Genomic DNA, 21,221 nt, shown 5'->3' on the forward strand with positions numbered 1-21,221 from the left:
TTAAAAATAAAAATGATTGACTCTATAAACGATGAGAGAATTAATCCGATGCTCCAAGCATTTTTCTGGACTAGTCCGAAGCCAGGTTTGTCAACTATGTAGAACTGCAGAAGGCTACGAGAATATATATATATATATATATATATATTGAAATTGATAAATCATAAGTGTAGAAGTGAAACATTGGTGAACTTATAGGGACAAAGTTGAAAAAACAAATGAATAACCGTATATATAATAAGTTGGAGACGGGTATGTCGATAAGATTCAGATCTGGAGAAAAAAAGAGAGAGAGAAGAAATGGCGAGAGCAGGTGGAGGAGGAGGAGGCGGAGGAGGGATAACAAACGCGGTGAACGTAGGGATAGCAGTACAAGCAGATTGGGAGAACAGAGAATTCATATCTCACATATCTCTCAACATCCGTCGTCTCTTCGATTTCCTCATCCAATTTGAGTCCACCACCAAGTCCAAATTGTCTTCTCTCAATCTCAAGCTTGATACTTTGGAGCGTCGTTTACAGCTTCTCGAACTCCAAGTTTCCACGGCCACTTCAAATCCTTCTCTTTTCACTTCCACCACTACCACCACCGCTTGATCTCTGTTTTTTTTTTCCCATTGGGTTTCTCTTACTGTAATAATCAACTACTATTTTTTTTTCTGGGTGTTATTTATCAGTTTCTTGTATGTTTATTGTTCATTTTCTTTGATATTAGCTTAGGGTTGATACCGCTGAAGATTCTGCTCAGATATTGATAAAGATGTGATCAATGCTTTGAATATGAAGCTGAAGGTGGAATTATTGGTTTCCTCTTAGGTTGTCTTGTTAAGGATCGATGATTACCAACTCAATGACTACCCACTGTTGAAAAAGGTTGAAGCTTTATCACTAATGCTTGTGTTTTTTGCTTGATGGATTTGGATTTTGCCCTTTTTATTTATTTATTTATTCGGTCAGAATTGCTAAAAAAAAAAATCAATTTGATACTTATAAATTATCTAGAAAAACATCAGTTTGATGCATGCTCTTAAGAAAAAAGGCACCACCCCAACAGCAATGCCAAATGATTCTTTAGTTTATCCCTGTTGTCATGCATTGGTTTTGTGTCTGCTCTGGCTAGAGTTGCTGGCTGCTCCTTGTTATTTTGGTTTGTATTTTGTGGTAGTGGGTCTGTTTATGTCTCTTGATGTTGGTTTCAGTTCTTCTGATGGAGGATTTTCATGTTTTTGCTTTTGAATCCTCTGTTGTATCTTCGTGGCTGCTTGCCTCTTTGCTCCCAAGGTGTTTGATGAATTTAACTTGCCGGAGCTCTTTAGCAGCTAGCTCTTCCTGATTAGTATCTATGGGGTTGATTTATACGTTAGAGTAATGTCGCACCCGACATCGCGGCGGCCTTAAAAATTCTAATGGAATGGGCCTTAAAAATTCTAATGGAATGAAAAGAATAGATTTCTGGCATCCTATTCTTTGATGGTGAATGATCTTTGTTTAAGGAGTCGCCACCTAGTATTATGGTTACTAGGAACCCTAACTGGTCAACAAAGATTCTATGGTTCGAGACTGATTACGCAAAAGAGAAGATATTATCACCCCTTTTAGCGTCCTGCCTAAGGCAGACTACATTGCTGACTTTGTCAATAATTGCTAATGTTTTGTTGGTTTATGCTATGGTGGTTTTGCGTGTAATATTCCTGACTCTGGCGTCAGTGAATATTTAACTACAGATATTTCCAACTCTGGCGTTGGTAAATATCACGTAGCTATAAAAACAAAATAAATTTAAATCAGTTATTTTTTTATTCCTGACTCTAGCGTCAGTGAATAAACAAATCAAATAAATTTATTTTTATGCATCACACAAAAAATAAAATAAATTTAAATCATATATTTTTTTTTATTCCTGACTTTAGCGTCAGTGAATAAACAAATCAAATAAATTTATTTTTTACACATCACAAAAAAAATAAAATAAATTTAAATCAGTTATTTTTTTATTCCTGACTCTGGCATCAGTGAATAAACAAATTAAATAAATTTATTTTTACGCATCACATAAAAAATAAAATAAATTTAAATCAGTTATTTTTATTCTCGACTCTGACGTCAGTGAACAAATGAAAAAAAAAATAAACTTATGCATGTACATATTTTTTTTATTTTTTTCTAGCTAAATAAAATAAAATAATGAATAAAAAATAATATAAATTTAAACCGGTATTTTTATTCCTGACTCTGCGTCAGTGAATAAACCAATAAATTTACATTATTTTTTATTTTATTTTTGCACTTTGAAATATTTTATTGTTTACTTTTTTATTTTTTTTATTTTTTCTATTTTCGGGCTGGGTTGGGCCCAGCCCAGTATGTATCTTATTTTTTGGCTGGGCCCAGCTTAGCCCATATGGCTGGGGGTTGCCCAGCTAGCCTGCCCCGGCCACTGGCCCAAGCCCGTGGCCTGGCTGGGCTTCAGCCAGCAGGAGGCACGCGTGGAGTGTCCACGCGTGCATGCACTGGGCGAAGGTAATTAATTACCTTCGCCAGTGCACTGCTCCTCATTTTAGTGAATTAAAGAAAACGAAAGGAGCAAGAATAGCTTACCTGGGCGCAGGGAAGCAGAGACGCGGCGTTGGAGGACTTCGGGTCGTGCTTCCTTCCTCCGATTTTGTTCCCTTCATCTTCTGTTTCCAATCCTCTTCTCTCCTGCTCTTTCTCTCTCTCTCTCTCTCTCTTGGTTCTCCACTCGTGGCCTCCTCTGTTTCTTTGGTGCTGAAGCTTGATGAAGAAGACGATGGCGAAGGCGTCCTCTGGTCAATGCTTTTGTTTTTATTCTTTGGTTTTCGGGTCCTTATTCTCTGGTTTTTCTCTTCTTTCCTGGCCTCCCTTGTTTCGGTTCACGCTCTACCTCTCAGTTTTCTATGGTTCTCACTGCCTGGGTTTCTTCTTTATTCGATGTTCTTATGCTTGTGTTTCTCCCTCTCAGTTCTGCCCTTTTTTAACTCTAACGATGAAGGTGAAGCTGGGGTCTCCTCGTTGTTTTTTTTCTCTCTCCTATTTGCTCTCTTTTTTATGCCCCTTTTATTTTCTTTTCTGTTTTCGTCTTTCTTTCTCCCCTTTTTTCTTTATTTTTGACATCGGTATTTATAGTGTCAGAGTCCCTTTATGTGTGAAAAATCAAGTTTTAATCAAACTCATTTTCTTTTTTGAAGTTCGAATTAGAATCAAATTCAAAAGCAGACAACTATCATTATCTTGAGAATTATCTTGAACAAGGTAAGGATTATCTTGAAGTAGTTAAGGATTATCTTGAAAAAGGTAAGGATTATCTTGAAGAAGATAAGGATTATTTTGAGGATAAGACTATAATGACAAAGGGACATTGTAATCCTTAATTTTTGCAGAAGTTGACAAATCATATTTTTTATCGAAATAAATCTCTGATCTTTTAATTTTTTATTTTAAACCTTGTAAAAATTAAATTAAAAGCCCAATGGCCAAAATTGAGTTATGACAAGTACTGTTTTCATTATGCTTGGGCTGTTTAGGTTGACAAGAATGCTACTGCCACCTCCACCACTCTCCACGTTGCCTCAGCATGTTACGCACTCTTCATGCCAGGATCCACAATTTCATCAGTACTTGGCTCCTTCATGCAAGGCTTCGCCTGCAGGAAAGTGATTTCTTTGGTTTACATGGAAATTCAGGCAGATATGCTAGTGATACAAGATTGATATAGACAAGAGAGGCACCACAGCCATCGAAGTTTTGAAAACGAGAAGTTAAGCTCGACCTAAAAGACATACTTAGGTACAGTTTGTTTTTGGTTTTAAAAGTATTTTAAAAAAAAAATAGATAAACGGACTCTTATTCGACTAAGCTCTACTCATTTCGTAGCCTGTGCACGTTGTGAGTCTCTTGGCCACTTGGGATTTCAAGCAAAGCCACCCCAAAGCAAAAGACTTCACTTTTTGCAAAACATGTTGTGTTGAGTAATACCTGAATGATGGAGTTATAAACTAGGATTCAGCCAAAGATGGTCTTCGGCTTACGTATGATACAACAAATCGATTTAAAAAAAAAAAGAGTTTAAATTGAATCAAACTAATTAGTTGATGCAAACAAGAATATAACAAACTAGAAAAACAAAACATTCTATCTGTCAACAATATTTTTAGTTTTTCTACCAACGAAACCAATCTATAGTGAGTAGAAGATTTAAAAATCTACTTCACAAATTTTATTTGAAATAAGAGAATATCAATTTTGATCCTATCAATTTCAAAATTCTCTTTAAGCACCAGTACACCAATAAGGCATGTTGTTCGCAATATATTTCATTAAAAATTGCCTCAAGAATCGCTTTTAAATTTGTTTTTTTATAGACATTATAAAAAAAAATACATTAAAATTTTTTTTTTCAACATCATCCTGATTTCAATTCATAAATAAAATAGAATCATCTTTCAATTTTAATATTATATTTATCTTAATCAAGAAATTATTTTATTTACTCATGCTTTTAAAACAGGTTCTCAAAATTAATCATATATATGTAATTATTTTTTTCATCATTATCCAACTGACAAGTTAATTTTGCAACTTGTATCTACGTATCTTTTATCCCTTTATCAAGAGGAATCTTCTCATCATCTTCTACACAAGCATACCTTGTTTTACTATCTTCTTTAAGTCATATTGTTATTTCAACAGAATAAATAAATAACTATTAGGATTTTTGAGTTCCGATATCAACTTACATAGATAGAAATTCAAATAAAAAGAGAGCAAACTAAATAGATAGAATTGAAGTCGAATAGGGTTGTCACATAAAATCACAATTTATAATTTTATTGCTAAATATTTCTCTTCAAATAGTATACCTCACTAAAAAACCTACAACTCCTTAAATAAACTCAAAAACTAACCTAAACAAACTACAAAACTTGAGAATAAAGGAAAAAAACATTAAAATTCCAAAACAAATTAGAAAAAATAAAATCATTAAGCATGCTATTTAATTTTCTAAACTAAATAGAAAAACAACTAAGAAAACCAACAACTTTTTCAAAAACAAAATCCTAATGCATCATTAGTTCAGTTAAGATTTGCATTTTTTAAAACCCGATAAGTCCAATCTAATTCATGGGTTCTTTAGTTGTGCTATTTTTATAATAGACTTTTAATTTTTAGTGGGTTTTTTTCAATTTATTTTGGTTGGGTTGTTTTGATTTTAGTTTCTAAAATCAAAATTGAATTTAATCTTTGTTTTAAATCTTATAATAAAAAAAAAACAGTTTGGTTAATTTCATATCAATTTTTTACAAATATTTTAAATAATGCGGTTAATTTTCTCAATAGTCCGCATAAGCTACAAAAACTTGTAATAAATGTTGAACAATCTAAGATATCTGTTTCAACAGGTCCTTTGATAGTTCCATTCTTAACAAGATTTTATGCCTTATTCAATCCCCACTTAATTAACCAAAATGCCCTTCATATCGTGTCAAAAACAAAACTCAAAAATAATAATAAAAAAAAAAGGCAGAATAAGATTAAGGTTCTTAGCCATCTCTCTCTCTTCAAGGCCCAAAAATCAGGCATCCGCTTGCTGCCTATTTTTTCACTGGACTCGTTGCCGATCAATCCACCGATCTTTTCACTCAGCTACCGATTAATTGCTTATTCTTCTTGAATTAATCTTCATTCCCGATTAATTCGCGAGGAATTAAGAAGACTATCTAGATGGCGATCCTTTACCGATTAATTCCCGAATATATTCCCGATCAAATGCGGAGTAACATCTCAGATGACGATTGTTTTCCGATCTTTTGGCGATGATTCGAAATTAGTCGCCGCACAGATCCTTTTATATTCCGATTTATTGCCCGATCATCTATATTGCCGAGTTATTTCCGATTGTTTCCAAAACATGCCGATTAATTTCAGATTTTTTATGCATTCATTCACCTTATCCCCCCTACCTCCGGAGAAACACCACTGTCTCCTTCTTGAGGAGCATTCTTTGAGAAGCCGAAGTCTGTCACCTTGGCATTCATGCTATGATCTGAGGATGCTGCTTGATTTGACATCTCTATGTATAATGCAACCCCAAGCAAATGTGTGAATATATTTTTGCAACCTTTTGCCAGTATGAAATACAGTATATCAAAAGTTTTTCTACGTAGCTTCTGTTTTCGGTATGATAAGTTACGAGGTACTTTAGTGAAAAAGGCTGAATACCCCAATATAACTTGCCTCGAGTAGCACCGAGAGCAATAGAGGGTCTGGTTGGCCAGGCAAGAGTTTTTCTCCTCGCTGCTTCTCCTGTCAAGGGACCAGTAGTTGTTAAGAAGAGATCCAGGTCAAAACAGTTTTTTCTTCTGGTTTAAAGTACCATAGAGGAGAACTTGTCGAGAGCCATTGGACAAAAATGGATAAACGAGAATTTGTTGATCACTTTCACAACATTAACCAAGAATAGGCAACAGGTTCTCATGCCCAAAAGACATCGACAATGAATACCAGTTGTGGAGTAGACATTAAATTGAAACAAGAGCCATAGTTGCAGACTTCACTGGATTGTGTCAATACATGAACCTTCTATTTAGATATGATGAGACCAGGGAATATTGAAGAGATGTTATTTGGCAAAATCAGTAGCATTAAAATTTGGTGAAAAGAGAGTAAGAAGATAATACTTTTGATATTTCTATGAGAAATGCTGAGTTTCTGTATGGATAATAGAAGATTGCGAGTGCAATGTCTTTCTCATTCACGAATTCCACAGTTGCTTGAGTTGAAGTAGATGGCAGGACCTTCATTGCCACTTCCTGCCATTTTACCAGTACATCTTACACCGGATATATTTCCTTGTGCATATTAAGAGAAGAGAAAAGGTTGCCTATATGTTCGCAACTAAGAAAACATGTACATGTACTTTCTTCCCAGCATAGGTGGTCAGCATAAAGATGGTATAGGCAGCATAACCGATGCTATTTCCAGTGTTTCCTGTGTCAACTCCGTTAAACCAATGTCAAAACACCAGAAGCTTTTCCCTGTAGATACTCTAAATCCCCTAAGAGCCTCAGTTCAAGCTTTGAAATGTATCGTTATCCATGACGATGCAAACTTAAAAGATAAAAGTTGACTGTTCGCATAGTTAATATCGAAGGATTACTGAAACAAGATAATCATACACATCCAAAAAAGTTCCCTATTCGTCATTGATTGATTTTATTAGGTTCTTGAATGGTAGAACCTTGGTAAGAATAATCAGACTATCATTGGATTTTCTCTTTATTGACATGTGAAAGACCCTGAAGATCCTGGTTAAACGCTTCATCAATGTTTGAAAGATTTGTTTTTAGCTAATATGCTTTTCAGTTTTCCACCTCGTAAAAGACACGCTGACAGAAAGTTAGTTTCTGGTTTAAAATAATTTTTCATGTCTCACCAAGTTTTACCCCAAGCTTAATAGCCTTCTGAATTTTTTCTACTTGTCTAAATAAGAAAGCATGCCAGAAAACTATGCACTGGGCAGAAATTTATTTCAGGGGCTTCTACATAGAACCTTGCAACATTCATAAACTTTTGAGATTAGTTTCTAACATTAGGTTGCTGGAGTTTTCTCAGCTGCTAACGGATCCAATAGAGCTGAAGATCAAGGTTGAAAATCCTTAGTGGAGAGAACCATTCAAAAGCTAACCTGTCTAAGTTGATTAGAGCACAAAAGCACAAGTCAAGAGCTGCTAGTTTATTGCTTCTCCAGAGGTATCAGTGCATATGATCTCAAAATGTAAGAACAAATAAACGGATATGCAGGATCTCATTTGCAATTCCAATGAAGGAACTTCTACTTCCCCTGTATGATTTTCTATGACCTCTGGTTCTTTGAAAAGAATCGAAGAGCTATGTAGAAAAAAATCCCGTATAGAAAAGCCCAACCCAACATCACAAGCACCTTCTCCCACCTCCAATATATGGGAGTGGTATTAATATTGAGCGATTCTAAGATGGTGGTGCCGTTGACAATTTGTCCAGAAGGGATTATTCCATAAGGATCTGATGTCTGGTATTGGTTCATCAAAAGAACTTCATCAGAATATGTCATCGTGGACACCTTGTTCAGCCACTTCCAATATATGGGGGTATCATGGCTATTCATGAAGTGGAACTTTTAAGCCTAACTTGGAGGCCTTTCCAACCTCGGCTAGTAACAGAATATGCTTGTCGTAAGATAATGCTGCATTCCGGGAAGTACGAATCAGTCCACGAATACTTACAGGAAAGCGAACAGAAGCGGGGAATCTCTAAAAGCCCTTACAGACGAAGGTATGTAGTCGCTGCCTAATATGGGAAATGTTACAATATTTTGTAGCTCATGCATTTTGTATAGTTTGACTTTCAGTTCTTGTGAGAACATTTTGGGAGGAAGGTAGAGTCAATGAAGCTGTGGAAACGGTGATGGGGACATGGAACAAAGAGGAGTAGTTGGAGCGACCAGTGTATACTATGCGCGAGCTTGCTGCCTTTGCTACAATGGGAGGTGACAGGATGCTATGCTAGAGGTTAGGATCTTCACTCCTAGAGACTGATTGCTTTGCTCTGGACTCTTAAGTTTGCTTGGTTATGGCGTTGTTGAACCATGTGCTCTTTGGTTTCTTTTCTTCAGTAGCTTCAATGTCTGCATTTTATTTAATATCTATAGGCCACAAAACATATGTTAATAACATGCCAAGTTGAGAAAATGGAAAGACTCTGTCATAAGAAGCCTTTGGAGGTTTCTCACTGGAATGATCATGTCTTGCATTTGGTTACTGTTTCGGGATAAAAAGAACAAATACAAAGAGATAGCAATGTATTTTATTGAAGAAATAAAGAGAGATATAAAATAAATCTGTCCCCGTGATAGTTTAGGAGAGAATTTTGTACTTTCAAAATAAGGAGGAGACATATCATCTCTATTTTCACTGTTACAGTCTTTTCTGTCCTGAGACATGTCCCTCTACTAATGGTAGGCATATTGATGATTGCATACCTATCTTTGAACACTCGAAAGCCCATTGTGTCCCAAACATTGGGATCATCAAAGGATTTGATCGTAGTGCCACTACCACTATACCAGATGACTTGCAGATGAGCTCAATGAGTAGAATTTGAGTCTCTTGACCTTTTGTTTTCTTCATACAGAGTCATCTTCTGGAGCATGCATTCGATAAGATTTTGGAAGCTGGAGAAATCCCTCATCCAGTATCTTTACTGAAATGGGATTTCAAGCCACAGCTCAATAGAATTATGAGAAGGCTGTCACTCTTTTAGCACCATGGCTCTTGCCTCATTTCAAATTAGTGAAAGGCAGTGGACAGATCTTTTGAGAAAAATAGTGAAAAAATCAGTCAGGATGGACTAGAGAAGCTGTTGGATGAAGCTGGCCGTTGTGGTATGGCATCAGAGGTTACAGTCTCTATCTTGTCGAGATTATTGCAGTCTCTATGTAAGTCTGGCGCATCAGGAGATTTACCCCACACCATTTCTTGCATTGAGGACACTGATGGTTCTCATTTCAATGCTAACTGACGCAACCGATCCTAAGCAAAAGGGATGCAAAGCACAAAGAAGACAGAATTTTAAAAAAAGTTTCTCAACAACCAAAGCTTTAATTGTATTTTCTTACTGAATTTATTTTCTATTATAGCTTGTTCCTCTTAAAGGAATACAACCTTTTTACATGGGTCTAAACCGTACTCAAGGGAAAATCATAATCCTAAATCAAACATTAAAGAAAATCTAAAATATAAAATTAAGCTTAAATTCTAAAAATAAACAGAAATATAATGAAAATTGATAAAACACCTTCCAAGCTTAATTCTAGACCTTCCTAGTCTTGGTTAGTTATAGTCAGAGGTTTATAGAATCTCCTAGTTAAATTTGAGCACATCCAGCACTTCTCAAAAGTGATAGTGTTTTCTTTTGGGCTAGTCATCTGACATCATAAATGTATTTACTAGGCTATCTATATGCTTCAGTTGCAACAAACCCGCATCTGATTGATCGGAACCTCTTCCATTACTAACAGTGGGGAAATTGCAGGCAATAAGAGCTTGCATATGCTCATGCCTAATGCAAGTATGGTGGACAGAAATCTTGAGCTGGATGAGGATCCTTTTGTCAATAAAACTATTATCACTCCAGATATGTCCCTTGTTAATAACAGCAGTACCAACAGAGGAGGTGATGATCCGGACATGGTTCTAGCACTGGAAACTCTGTTAATGGCCTATAGATGTAGCAACTAACTCGTTAGTGAAGAGGGACGTTATTGCTGATAATGTGGAATCTGGATCTTCTACTGCTTGTTTAGAGAAGAAGCTCTCAAATATCCTATTAGAAGAGCCTGCAAAAGATGCCTAATATGTAGAACTTGAAATAAGAACGATGGAGGCTGATGATTTGTGTACATTTGAATTGCCCTCAGCTCAGGACATACAAGATTTTTGGAAGGTAAGCAGGAAAAGGATGGTGTGTTCTTCCCCTTTGATGTTGAGCAGAAGCAACTCCGATTCCTGTACTGAAAAATGGAAGTTGAATTTAGACATTTTTGTTCAACAAAGATAAATCTATCGATGCTTTACGTGCTTGCAAATAGCGAAATTACATCACGAGTAGATTATGCCTGAGCACACATGTCGCCTTCTATCATCCTTTCTTCACTAAAAGAGCTAATAGCTTTCGCTCACTTTTGTTTTGTTGCTCAATGGCAACCCCAAGCTCATTATCGTAATTTTCAGGCTTGCTTCGGGGGTTTGATTTGGTCACGAATCCGTGTTGTTGAGTCAACTTCAAATAACTTATTTGATCAATCCTGTTTAATCTTATGAGTCAACTTTAAAGTTATTGGTAGATTGTGTAAAAAACATTTTCAAAATAAAACGAGATTATTTTGAATAAAAATTTAGAAAAAAAAAATATTTGAAGTTAACTCAATAAGTTTTAGCAAGCCCTATCTAAGTTAACCAATTAGTAGACTGCCGTATCAAATCATCTAACTTGATCAAATTAATATCTAAAACGGTTCAAAAAAAAAAACAGAAAGAATAGATATGCACGAAAACTACAATTTTATCAGCATCTAACAAATCCCTAATAACATGTGGAGACTCCCATCTTAGCATACGATCATCTCGAGATGAACCTCATCGAGTCGTGAAACCCGCACATTGACTGCCCTCTCGAATAATCTCGAAGCTACAATATAACATTGGTATAATATTGTAGAGAGGATGATAATTAGTCGGAGTACAAGGTAAGCACCGAACAGCTTCTATGGAATCCGCTTCAACTTGAAGAGGGACATCCATTATCTTTCGCAAGAGAGATTCCTTCCCATATCAATCCCCCACAGCTCAGCAACCAATTTGTTGCAGAACCAATGCAAGAAGAAACGCCATAGCACCAACTTCCTAAATAATCACTGATTACACAACCACATCCTGCACCGCCAGGGGAACTTCCGTCGACATTTAGCTTCCACCAACCATATTTGAGGAGGAGCTTCCATTTAGCATAATGATTAGTAATTAAAAGTGTATTTTTATCATGGTTTTATATCATCATTTTGCACTTGAAGTATCAAAAAAAAAGAAAAAAAAGAACAAACAGAAGTAAAACAAAAAGAAAAAAGAAAAAACATGTGGCGTGGGAAAACTACAGTATTTTTCCCACGCCATTTAGAATATTAGTTAATAATAGTTAATATATAAGATGAAGGCACCATATTATCACCGGTTCTGAATCCTAAGTCCTCCAGTTAGAATAACAATCAATAATTGGGATCTTCTCGGATGATCACTGGGTCTCCTCTGAGCTGAAGTTGTTGGAAATAAAAACTTGTTCCAATAGGCCAGAAGTCATCGACTGTAAACCATACAAATACACACATGAACTATGGAGTTTTTTTATCAATACCCCATGATTTTTTTTTTCCCCAGGCCTTTAAACTTTGAAGCATGGAGTGTTTTAATCGACACCCTAATCTGTTAAATCCTGCTAATTTTAGCTGTCAAATATCAAATACAAGTCACGTATTTTTCTACAAAAATCTCCATAAAGTCATTAATAAAAATATCAAAGACAGATCTCTTATTTTTATCCAAGACATCAAATTACTGTTAATGTCATCATGAATGAAGGTTACCTAACTAATCAAGATCTCATAGTAGAGGGACCAAATAAAATGTCATCAACTCCCTTACATCAGGCCACACGTAAAGTATGGTAGAAGAAACTTTGGTCACTCAAAGGAAGCGGCGGTTGCGAGCTGGGGCACCGTCACATGTATCTGCTTTCGTTCAACTTCAGCCTGCCATGGTGGCCTCTCCTCCGTCCTCTCCTCTCTTGAACCCACCAATTTTTATTGTCCGCGTCTCAGTCTGTAGCTCCCATCTTCAAACATCAACGAAGAAATAAAAGGCAACGAAGATGGTAACTCCTTATTCAAGCCACTGCTTTTCTCTACAAAATCACCACTTGCTTCCATTTTTATCCGCAAAGCCGCTCTTTTTTTCCAGCAAGAATCTCCATGTAAAAAACCCACCAAGAAGGTTTTCTCCATTTTTAAGTAGTAGTAGTAATGAGGGAGGTTGGAGTAGCAAATTAGCAAGTCGGCGAGAGGTGTTTGGGGAGACAGGGAGTGGGATTATCGAAGAGGGTTCTAATTCGGTGGAAGACAAGCAATTTGTCAAGTGGTTTCGTGAGGCCTGGCCTTACTTGTGGGCTCATAGAGGAAGTACTTTTGTTGTTATTATTTCTGGTGAAACTGTTTCTAGTCCTTTCTTGGATTCCATTTTGAAGGCAAGTACTTTTTTAACTATAATTTTGTTTATGGAGTATTTGTTTTGTGGAAATTTTCAAGTGGTTAGTGAAAGAAATTTGTAAATTGGATAATTGTAGGATATAGCATTTCTGCATCACCTGGGGATTAAGTTTGTGTTAGTCCCAGGAACTCATGTCCAAATTGACAGTCTTTTGTCTGAGAGAGGTAACTCTTTTCATGTTTTTTCGTAGGTAGTGTTTTTTCATCCCTTAGAAATTTGCTTAGGTTGCAGTTAGTTAATGGGGTGCATTTTTGCTTTTAAATTTGTAGGGCATGAGCCTAAGTATGTTGGTCAATACAGAATTACTGATTCTGAAGCTTTGGCTGCCTCAATGGAGGCTGCGGGGAAGATTCGTATCATGATAGAGACCAAACTTTCTCCTGGACCTTCCATATGCAATATTCGTCGACATGGTGACAGTAGTCGTTGGCATGATGTTGGTGTCAGTGTTGCTAGTGGTAATTTTCTTGCAGCCAAGGTACGGTTTGAGTTATCGTATAAGATTTTCAGTTGCTCTTAAAATGTTTGTGTAATCTGAATTTGACAATCAATCTGTTATATTGATTCTTTGCAGAGACGAGGAGTTGTTGAAGGAGTTGATTTTGGAGCAACTGGTGAAGTCAAGAAAGTAGATGTTACTCGAATGCGTGAAAGGCTTGATGGTGGTTGTATAGTGGTGTTAAGCAACTTGGGATATTCAAGCTCTGGAGAAGTCTTAAATTGCAAGTATGCTGAAAATCTCCGTCTCTTTCTTATCATGTGAATGGACAACCGATTGAATGAAAATATGCGTCAAATTGTTCCATGAACACTTTGGATCTCTTTCTTTAATGAAACCTAACTCCTCTTCAGTCTATTAATACTAGAAATGCTCTGGTTGTAAATGGCAAAATTACAATTCAAGGGTATCCCTTTTCCTTAATCATTATAGTGATTTTAGTTGGATGTGCGGATATATGGGTATGAACCAGGATTTCTTTTGTTTCCTTTTGGCTACAACTATTGTCTTTGCTGAAAGTCTGATTTATGATGGTTTATGGTTATATAAATCTCAGCACATACGAAGTTGCTACAGCTTGTGCCTTGGCTATTGGGGCGGATAAGCTTATTTGCATCATAGATGGTCCAATTCTGGATGAGAGCGGACACCTTATTCGCTTCTTGACTCTGGAAGAAGCAGACATGTTGATTCGTAAGCGGGCTAAGCAAAGTGAGATAGCTGCTCATTATGTCAAAGCTGTTGGTGAAGAAGATTGTGCTTTTCTCGAACACTATGATTCTGTTGGAATTGATGCATCCTCACAGAATGGGAAGTCTCTCAGTGGAAGGCATAACGCAACCTTTCACAATGGTGTTGGGTTTGACAATGGAAATGGACTATGGTCTGGGGAACAAGGTTTTGCTATTGGAGGTGAAGAGCGACAAAGTCGATTAAATGGTTATCTTTCAGAATTGGCTGCTGCAGCTTTTGTTTGCAAAGTAAGTTCATGCTTACTTTGTTTTAAATCAATGATGCCTGCCCCTTCTCATTTCTTTTTTTTATCACATTTAAATTCTTTATTAATTAGAAATCCAAAATGCAAGCTCTCTGCAAGCTTATTTTATGGTGCAGCCTTCTCTCCCTGCAAGCTCCCTTTTCTCCCTAAATTGCACTTGAGCTGATTTATGCACAGACATGTTGCCCGCAGTTTGGTTAGGGTAGCATGTTGCTGTCTTAGAAAAGGGTGGATCTCTTGTGATCCTTTTGTGTGAGATGTATAATGGACCGAAGAATTACAATATATGTGGTGGGATTCTCCCCTCCCCACTCAATTTCAACATGTAAAAATAACAAACAAATAAGAGATTATGACATGTTTTCAGTTGCATTATCTGATGTAGAAGATTCTCTAAATGTTCCTACTTTTCAAGAAAAAAACATATATTCCTAGTATTGTCATTACTGATGGCAATGGTGTTACAAATGCTAAAGCTAAGCAGTTGCAATAATTCTGGTTACCATGGTTATGAGCAGGTGCAGTATCTTGCATGCTTGGTTATGAGTAAGTGCCATATCTTGCGTGCTCATTACATGTTAATTGTTATCCTATGGTAACATGCGGGAATGGTTTAAATTCTATCTTACTAGAAGGCTATATTAATACCATCATTATGTTGGCGTACCTCAGTACGAGTCTGAAGTTTCTGTATGTAATGGTTCTCAGTTCCCAGAAAATTGCTCACAGTAGTAGTAGTTGTTGTTTTCTTCCCACTTCAATTGTTTATATTAAAAAATTATATGCTGCCAATTATGATTCATACTTAATTTGCAGGGTGGCGTTCAAAGAGTACATCTTTTAGATGGCACAATTGGTGGAGTTCTGCTGTTAGAACTTTTTAAAAGAGATGGAATGGGGACAATGGTGGCTAGGTGAGTGATTGTTTGCAATACTTTCTGAAGAATTTTATCTTCATCAGTTATATTCTATGTCTGGCGCTAATTTGTTTATTGGTCATGCTATATTACTCCAAGCATGCCCGTAACTGGTAGATGTTTTCTCAATGCACTTGCATGTTTAAAACTTGACGTTTCATTTTTACACTGTTTCTCTGAAGCATTTTGATGCCTTATATGCATGTCATTCTCTTTTGATGTTGCATCTTTGTAATTAAGAGCTGTCGATACTATTCTGCCATATTACCAAAAATGTTACATTAAGCACTGGTGGTGTCTTTGCAGTGCTTAGATTTTTGGACTGTGTGATTGAGTCTTACGACTATTTATTTTGTTGACATTGAATAACTAATCATAAAAACACCCTTGACTTTGGCATTTTGAAAACAATCCCTTATCTTCAAAACCCTTGACTTCACCCTCTCAACTTCTTTTTCGGAATAAAATCATCTGTTGGAGTTGATTCCGAAGAGAACAAAAAAGTAAAAAAGAAGAAAATAAGTTGAGGGAAAAGTCAATATTTTGAAGGTACCATTTTAAATGGTTGAAGTTCAAGAAGATATTTCACATTTTACCGTATTTGAATCTTGATAAAATTTCAATGAAATGACCACTAAAAAGCTAATTGGGATAAAGAGAAAATCTCCAATTATGATTAGCAATATTGAGTATTTTGTTGCCTTTGGTTGGTTTATATTCACCCTTCGGCCTGAAACCCTTGTGGTTGCCATTATCCTCATCTACCTGTCCTATGTGAATCTGTTTTCTTTTTTCTTAATGGAAATGATGAACTGCCATTATCCAAGCATAAAAGTGCTGATAAAATATGTTGTTGTCTATCTGATTCTGGAATAATAACTTCATTTATTATATACATAGTATATCAAATAAATTGCCGTGTTCATCAACTGAAGCTACTTAACACATGAATCAATTATGGAATTATGTTGTATGGGACAAGCTGAACCTGGAATTGTCAGGGTGTCGCCATTATCTAGCACAGTTGCCAAAAATAATTCCATATATAGGAATTCATAACTGGTTTTAGGTTAAGGCTTGAATGCACTTTAAAATAGGTTTATATAAGCCAAAAAGTCTCCTGGTCTCAACATTGGAATGAATGTTCTTTGGAAGTTCTTATTTCAGTAACAAGGAATTTGAAACCAAATTCATGTAGCTAAAATTGATATGATGACATGCTAATTTGTTCACTGATGCTTAATTGAACTTTCTGTCATTCCTTCCATTGACTAAATTTTTTCTTTTCTGCTCTTAGTGATCTTTACGAAGGAACTAGGATGGCCAGAGCGACAGATCTTGCAGGAATAAGACAAATTATACAGCCGTTAGAAGAATCTGGCACATTGGTTCAGAGAACTGATGAAGAGGTTGTCTCTTGCTCCTTTAGATTCACATCCATAACACCGTCCATGATGATGCGCTTATTAACGCCGGATAGAAATAGGAAAAGGGAACTGATTCCGCTGTTTGGTGTTATAATGTATAACTTTGGATAAAAACTAAATGTTTTTCTCTTGTCTTGTGTTCATAGCTGCTTAAAGCATTGGATTTCTTTGTTGTTGTGGAAAGAGAAGGTCAAATTATCGCTTGTGCTGCTCTTTTTCCTTTCTTTGAAGAGAAGTGTGGAGAAGTTGCTGCCATTGCAGTTTCTCCTGAATGCCGGGGACAAGGGCAGGGGGATAAATTACTTGGTATGTTACTGCTTCTGCTCAAGGTTTTCAAAATCACGATATAAATTACTTGGCATGTTATTGCTTCTGCTCAAGGTTTTCAAAATCACAATCCTAAATGAGATACATGATGGGATCATAGAATATATTTCTTGTGCTCAAGGTTATCAAAATTGCAATCCTATGCAAGATACAGGATGGGATTGTAATCATATGACCCTACAGAAAATGGATTTAATTATTTAACTTGTATATGAATACAATTATACAAATATCAAAACATATCACAATACACAAGTTATAACTTGAATGACAGGTAATAAATGTACAAAAAATTCTCTCTCTAGCATGATGTGCATTTAAGAGTTGAATAAGTTCTTTCTAACCAAATACTGCTATAATTTCAATTGATAATAAAACAACCTGTATTTGTGCAAGAAGCAAATGTGAATCTCTATATGGACTTCAAATAAATCACTTTATTGATTGAAGTGATAACAGTTATTGTTCATATACATAATATGAACACAGTATGCTCAAAATTAAATCAGTCTGTCAAAATTACCTTCTAGAGGTTAAAATAACATGCAACACATGAATCATAAAAAAGAAAAAAATATGAGATAAAGCTGTTGAGAGCATGATTTTAGAGCATGGATGGTCAAGGAGTCTTTTCATGCAAGTCTCTTCTTTCTTATTGTTATTGATCCCTAAACCACTCTACTATAAAAACCGAATCTTACAAGGAAAGCCCTGGTGCTGTTTAGTGTTTTGGCTTTTATCTGGATAGTGTTAATAGTAAAATTGACACTGTTACTCATTACATATTAAGAAGCATCATAAGCCTTTGTTAAAATCCATTTTCTGTGCCATGAAAGTGAAGAGCTGCATAGCCTTTTGTTTTTTCATTGCCCAATTGTGTGGGCTTGATAGAGCAGCATATTTTCTATTGAGAATGAGTTTTTGGTGATTCTAGTTAGGATATTGAATTTGTTGCTGATATGCTTTGTTGTTTTTAGGAGGAAAAATTGCAGTTTATGGCTTTGTGCTGTCTCTACAGTCATTTAGTGTTTGAGTGGACTGGAGTTTTGAAGTTCTTAAGTACCACTTCCTGTCAAGACAATTATTATGTGTTAGGATATTGTTCCTTGCATCCTTGTGGTGTGCCGCTTCAAGGTTTTTCTGGAATACTTCCTTTGGTGACGATGTTCAGCACAACTGGAATGTTCTTTTATTTTGAGTTCTGGCTGATGTATTTCTTTCCTGATTTTGAAATTGTCCTATTCCAACCTTTTCATGCATGTTCTATTTCCCATCATGCATTCTTCTTTTTGTCTGAAAACAATTGTGGGGAGACATGATTAACACTTCACTTCTATTTTTACCAAGCCATATGGCCTTTGGCACTCGTGTTAAATTACTGATTGTGTTCAAACATTTGCAGATTTCATTGAGAGGAGAGCCTCTTCCCTTGGATTGGAAACACTTTTCCTGCTTACAACTCGCACTGCAGATTGGTATTGTGTCACATTCCACCCTCTAATGTTTTGCATGAGTGCTAGTTGTGTGTTGGTCTCAAAAAGAAAAAAGAAAAAAAAATTACTTTAAGCTTGTAGTAATTTTGTGTTAACATTACGAGACGAGTCTTGATGTATTCTAGTTCAGATTTTTGTGCTGGAACTATGCCTTGTTGCCTATTTAAAGTTCAACCAATTTAAAAGCTATGAATACTAAGTCATTTTGCATCATTATTGGTTTAAATCTATTTTTTTTTCTTAAAAAATATATATCTTGTTTTAGAACACCTGTTATGAATTAATTGACTTGTTGTATATAGTACGGATTACTGTGTTAGAGGGAAACAGAGAAGACAATGCAAATGCTTTGTGTATAAGGTTGTCTAAATTTAAGATTCAGTAGTCGTCACTATTCCATCTACTTCAGGTTTTGGCAGGAGTGTCATTGTCTCAGAAAATAATTCCTGGCATTTTGTTTTACAGGTTCACAAGGCGAGGCTTCTCAGAGTGTTCCATTCAATTGATACCAGAGGAAAGAAGGAAGAAGATTAATCTATCCCGTAATTCCAAGTATTATACAAAGAAGTTGCTACCTGATACTAGTGGAATTAGTGTTGATAGAGCATTCAGTTAAAGTTTTATTGCAGCTTGATGGAATACGGCCTCATAGACCGGTTATTTCCACTCTGTGAAGCCGCTTCCTAATTTATCTGTTCTTGTATATATAAATATATTAGCCCTTCATGTTTGAAGTTCTGGGCAGTGTTATAAAACCTGGCTTGGCTGGTCAAAGAGCCTAGGCCAAGCTCCAAATTGGGGGAAGGGGGGGGTTACTAGGTTGACTTGCCAGGTATTATATTTGTGAGTACAAGAGTGATGGCTGTGAATGAAGTTATTCAAGCTAACGTATTCAAATACCATTAAGATTACCAGTCCAAACTCTCATTGATTCAATTATCTCTCTAAGTTGTGGTTCCCTTTTATCACCCTTCTACCAGCACCTCAACCGTCACTGCAGCATAATGATTCAGCGATAAGGCAGCGGCACAGCCAGAATCACATCATCCTTTAACTAAATGAAATTTCAACCTTCATAGCATAACGAGCATTATCAGAGGGGTGTAAGTAACGCCCTGCTCTGGCAAAGGTTTTCAAGAATCACGTGCTTCGGGGAACAACACTTGGACTTGTGTTGCTATTAGCATGGAATGACCCTGCTCTTGCTTGTTCCTTCTTTTAACTGAGAGATAAGAGATATTTGCCCTGATCTTTTGATTTCACATGAAGGGGGTTTCCTGTCAGTAGTCGTCTTCACCAGGGTGCTAGTGAAGACTTCTTTACAGACGTGATTTTATGCCATGTCTAGCAGAAGAAACTACAGAGAAGCCAAACTACCAAAACCTGATGACTCCGAAGACAGGTTCTGGCTCTGGAAAGGACAAGTGGGAATTCCCACGTCTGCAGTATACTTACTAGCAAGTTGGCTAACAACATGAAACAAGCAAAAATATACAAATAGGATAAAGATTCAAGTCTATCCATCTTGGCCATGTATTCGGTCCTTCCTGATAAGCAACCATCGTAATCATACTTAGGAAGACAGTCTGTTTCTCCATGTAGTAGTCCCACCTGAAATTTGTTTAAATCAGGATCATGAAGCTGCTGAAAAAACTAATCTGATGCAATAATAATACTTGAGGCAGTATCGGACTTAATTTTAATTTAATTTAATTTAATGGGGCTCGGATCGTTGATGATTACTTGGATTCAAGAAAAACATGGGGGAGGGATTTGAACTGTCAAAAATCCAATCCCAACCTTATAAAAATCTAGGTAAAATACCTGTTTATTTTTCATTTTATTTTTAAAAATAATTTATTTTAATTTACTTTTAAAAAATTAGATTAACTCAAACCCTTCCAAGAACTTATACCAAGTCGATTTGGGTTAGATTTTAAAATTATGCGTTGATAAATTGTGATTTTTTTTTGAAAATCAAATTTAAATTTCTTAAATTCAAATTTTAGAATAATATTTTTGAAATATAATAAGTTGATGCTAGAGATACAGTAAAACAACAAAAATAAATAAATTCATTCTTTTTTCACTTTCTCTAACTCCTGTTGTGTGTGTGTGGGTGTGAGAAAAAAACATTACTAGTTTTGTAATGAAAATCAAGGGATTTTAAAGATTAAAACAAACAATGGTAAGATTAAGACACGTTGATGGTGTAGAGTTAAGCACACTCCCGTCCGTTAACTATATTTTATATATTATTTTTCTTTTATCAAAGTTAAGTAACTCCTTAAATATGCCTGCCTGTCACAAATTTTAATAACACAATGTTAACTTTGTAGAGTTAATCAAATATTATATTCAAACTTTACAAATATAGTAAGAGAGGTATATTCTTAGAAAAATAAATATAATGCATCAACGGTAAAAAAATTTATTTGAAGTATCTGGCTAATTTCATGGACTTAGAACTACCATTTGCAACTCATATTTATGATTAAAATTTTGTTTTAAAATTACATTTTACTTGAAAAAATATTAAATTAATATTTTTTAGTGTTATTTTATAGTTTAAATATAATAAATTAAAAATATCCGAAATTTCTTTTCAAATATATTTTTAATTGGCCTAAATTGATTTAAAATAGAGTTATTTCATTTTTTTTAAATAATAGTTACAAACTTGTCATTTTAA

General features: G+C 35.6%; 2 protein-coding genes across 3 annotated transcripts; both read left to right on the forward strand.

Moving 5' to 3' along the window:
- The first annotated feature begins 244 nt into the window (after positions 1-244).
- Positions 245-912, forward strand: BRK1 (BRICK1). Its single transcript, XM_011013423.1, has one exon. It carries the CDS (start codon positions 301-303, stop codon positions 595-597), a length of 297 nt encoding a protein of 98 aa, XP_011011725.1. The 5' UTR covers positions 245-300; the 3' UTR covers positions 598-912.
- An 11,329-nt stretch (positions 913-12,241) lies between these two features.
- On the forward strand, positions 12,242-19,435 carry LOC105116198 (probable amino-acid acetyltransferase NAGS2, chloroplastic). Of its 2 annotated transcripts, XM_011013424.1 has the most exons (10): positions 12,247-12,846; positions 12,946-13,033; positions 13,139-13,347; positions 13,444-13,595; positions 13,925-14,348; positions 15,182-15,279; positions 16,580-16,691; positions 16,856-17,015; positions 18,439-18,511; positions 18,995-19,435. In XM_011013424.1, the coding sequence occupies exons 1-10, from the start codon at positions 12,475-12,477 to the stop codon at positions 19,143-19,145; spliced, it is 1,839 nt and encodes a 612-aa protein (XP_011011726.1). In that variant the 5' UTR covers positions 12,247-12,474; the 3' UTR covers positions 19,146-19,435. The 2 variants fall into 2 exon arrangements, with proteins under 2 accessions (XP_011011727.1, XP_011011726.1); XM_011013425.1 differs by lacking the exons at positions 18,439-18,511; positions 18,995-19,435 and adding an exon at positions 18,014-18,087 and having other exon boundaries at positions 12,242-12,846.
- The last annotated feature ends 1,786 nt before the right edge of the window (positions 19,436-21,221 follow it).

Source organism: Populus euphratica, unplaced genomic scaffold, assembly GCF_000495115.2.
Source record: "Populus euphratica unplaced genomic scaffold, PopEup_1.0 scaffold874.1, whole genome shotgun sequence".
Taxonomy (NCBI): domain Eukaryota; kingdom Viridiplantae; phylum Streptophyta; class Magnoliopsida; order Malpighiales; family Salicaceae; genus Populus; species Populus euphratica.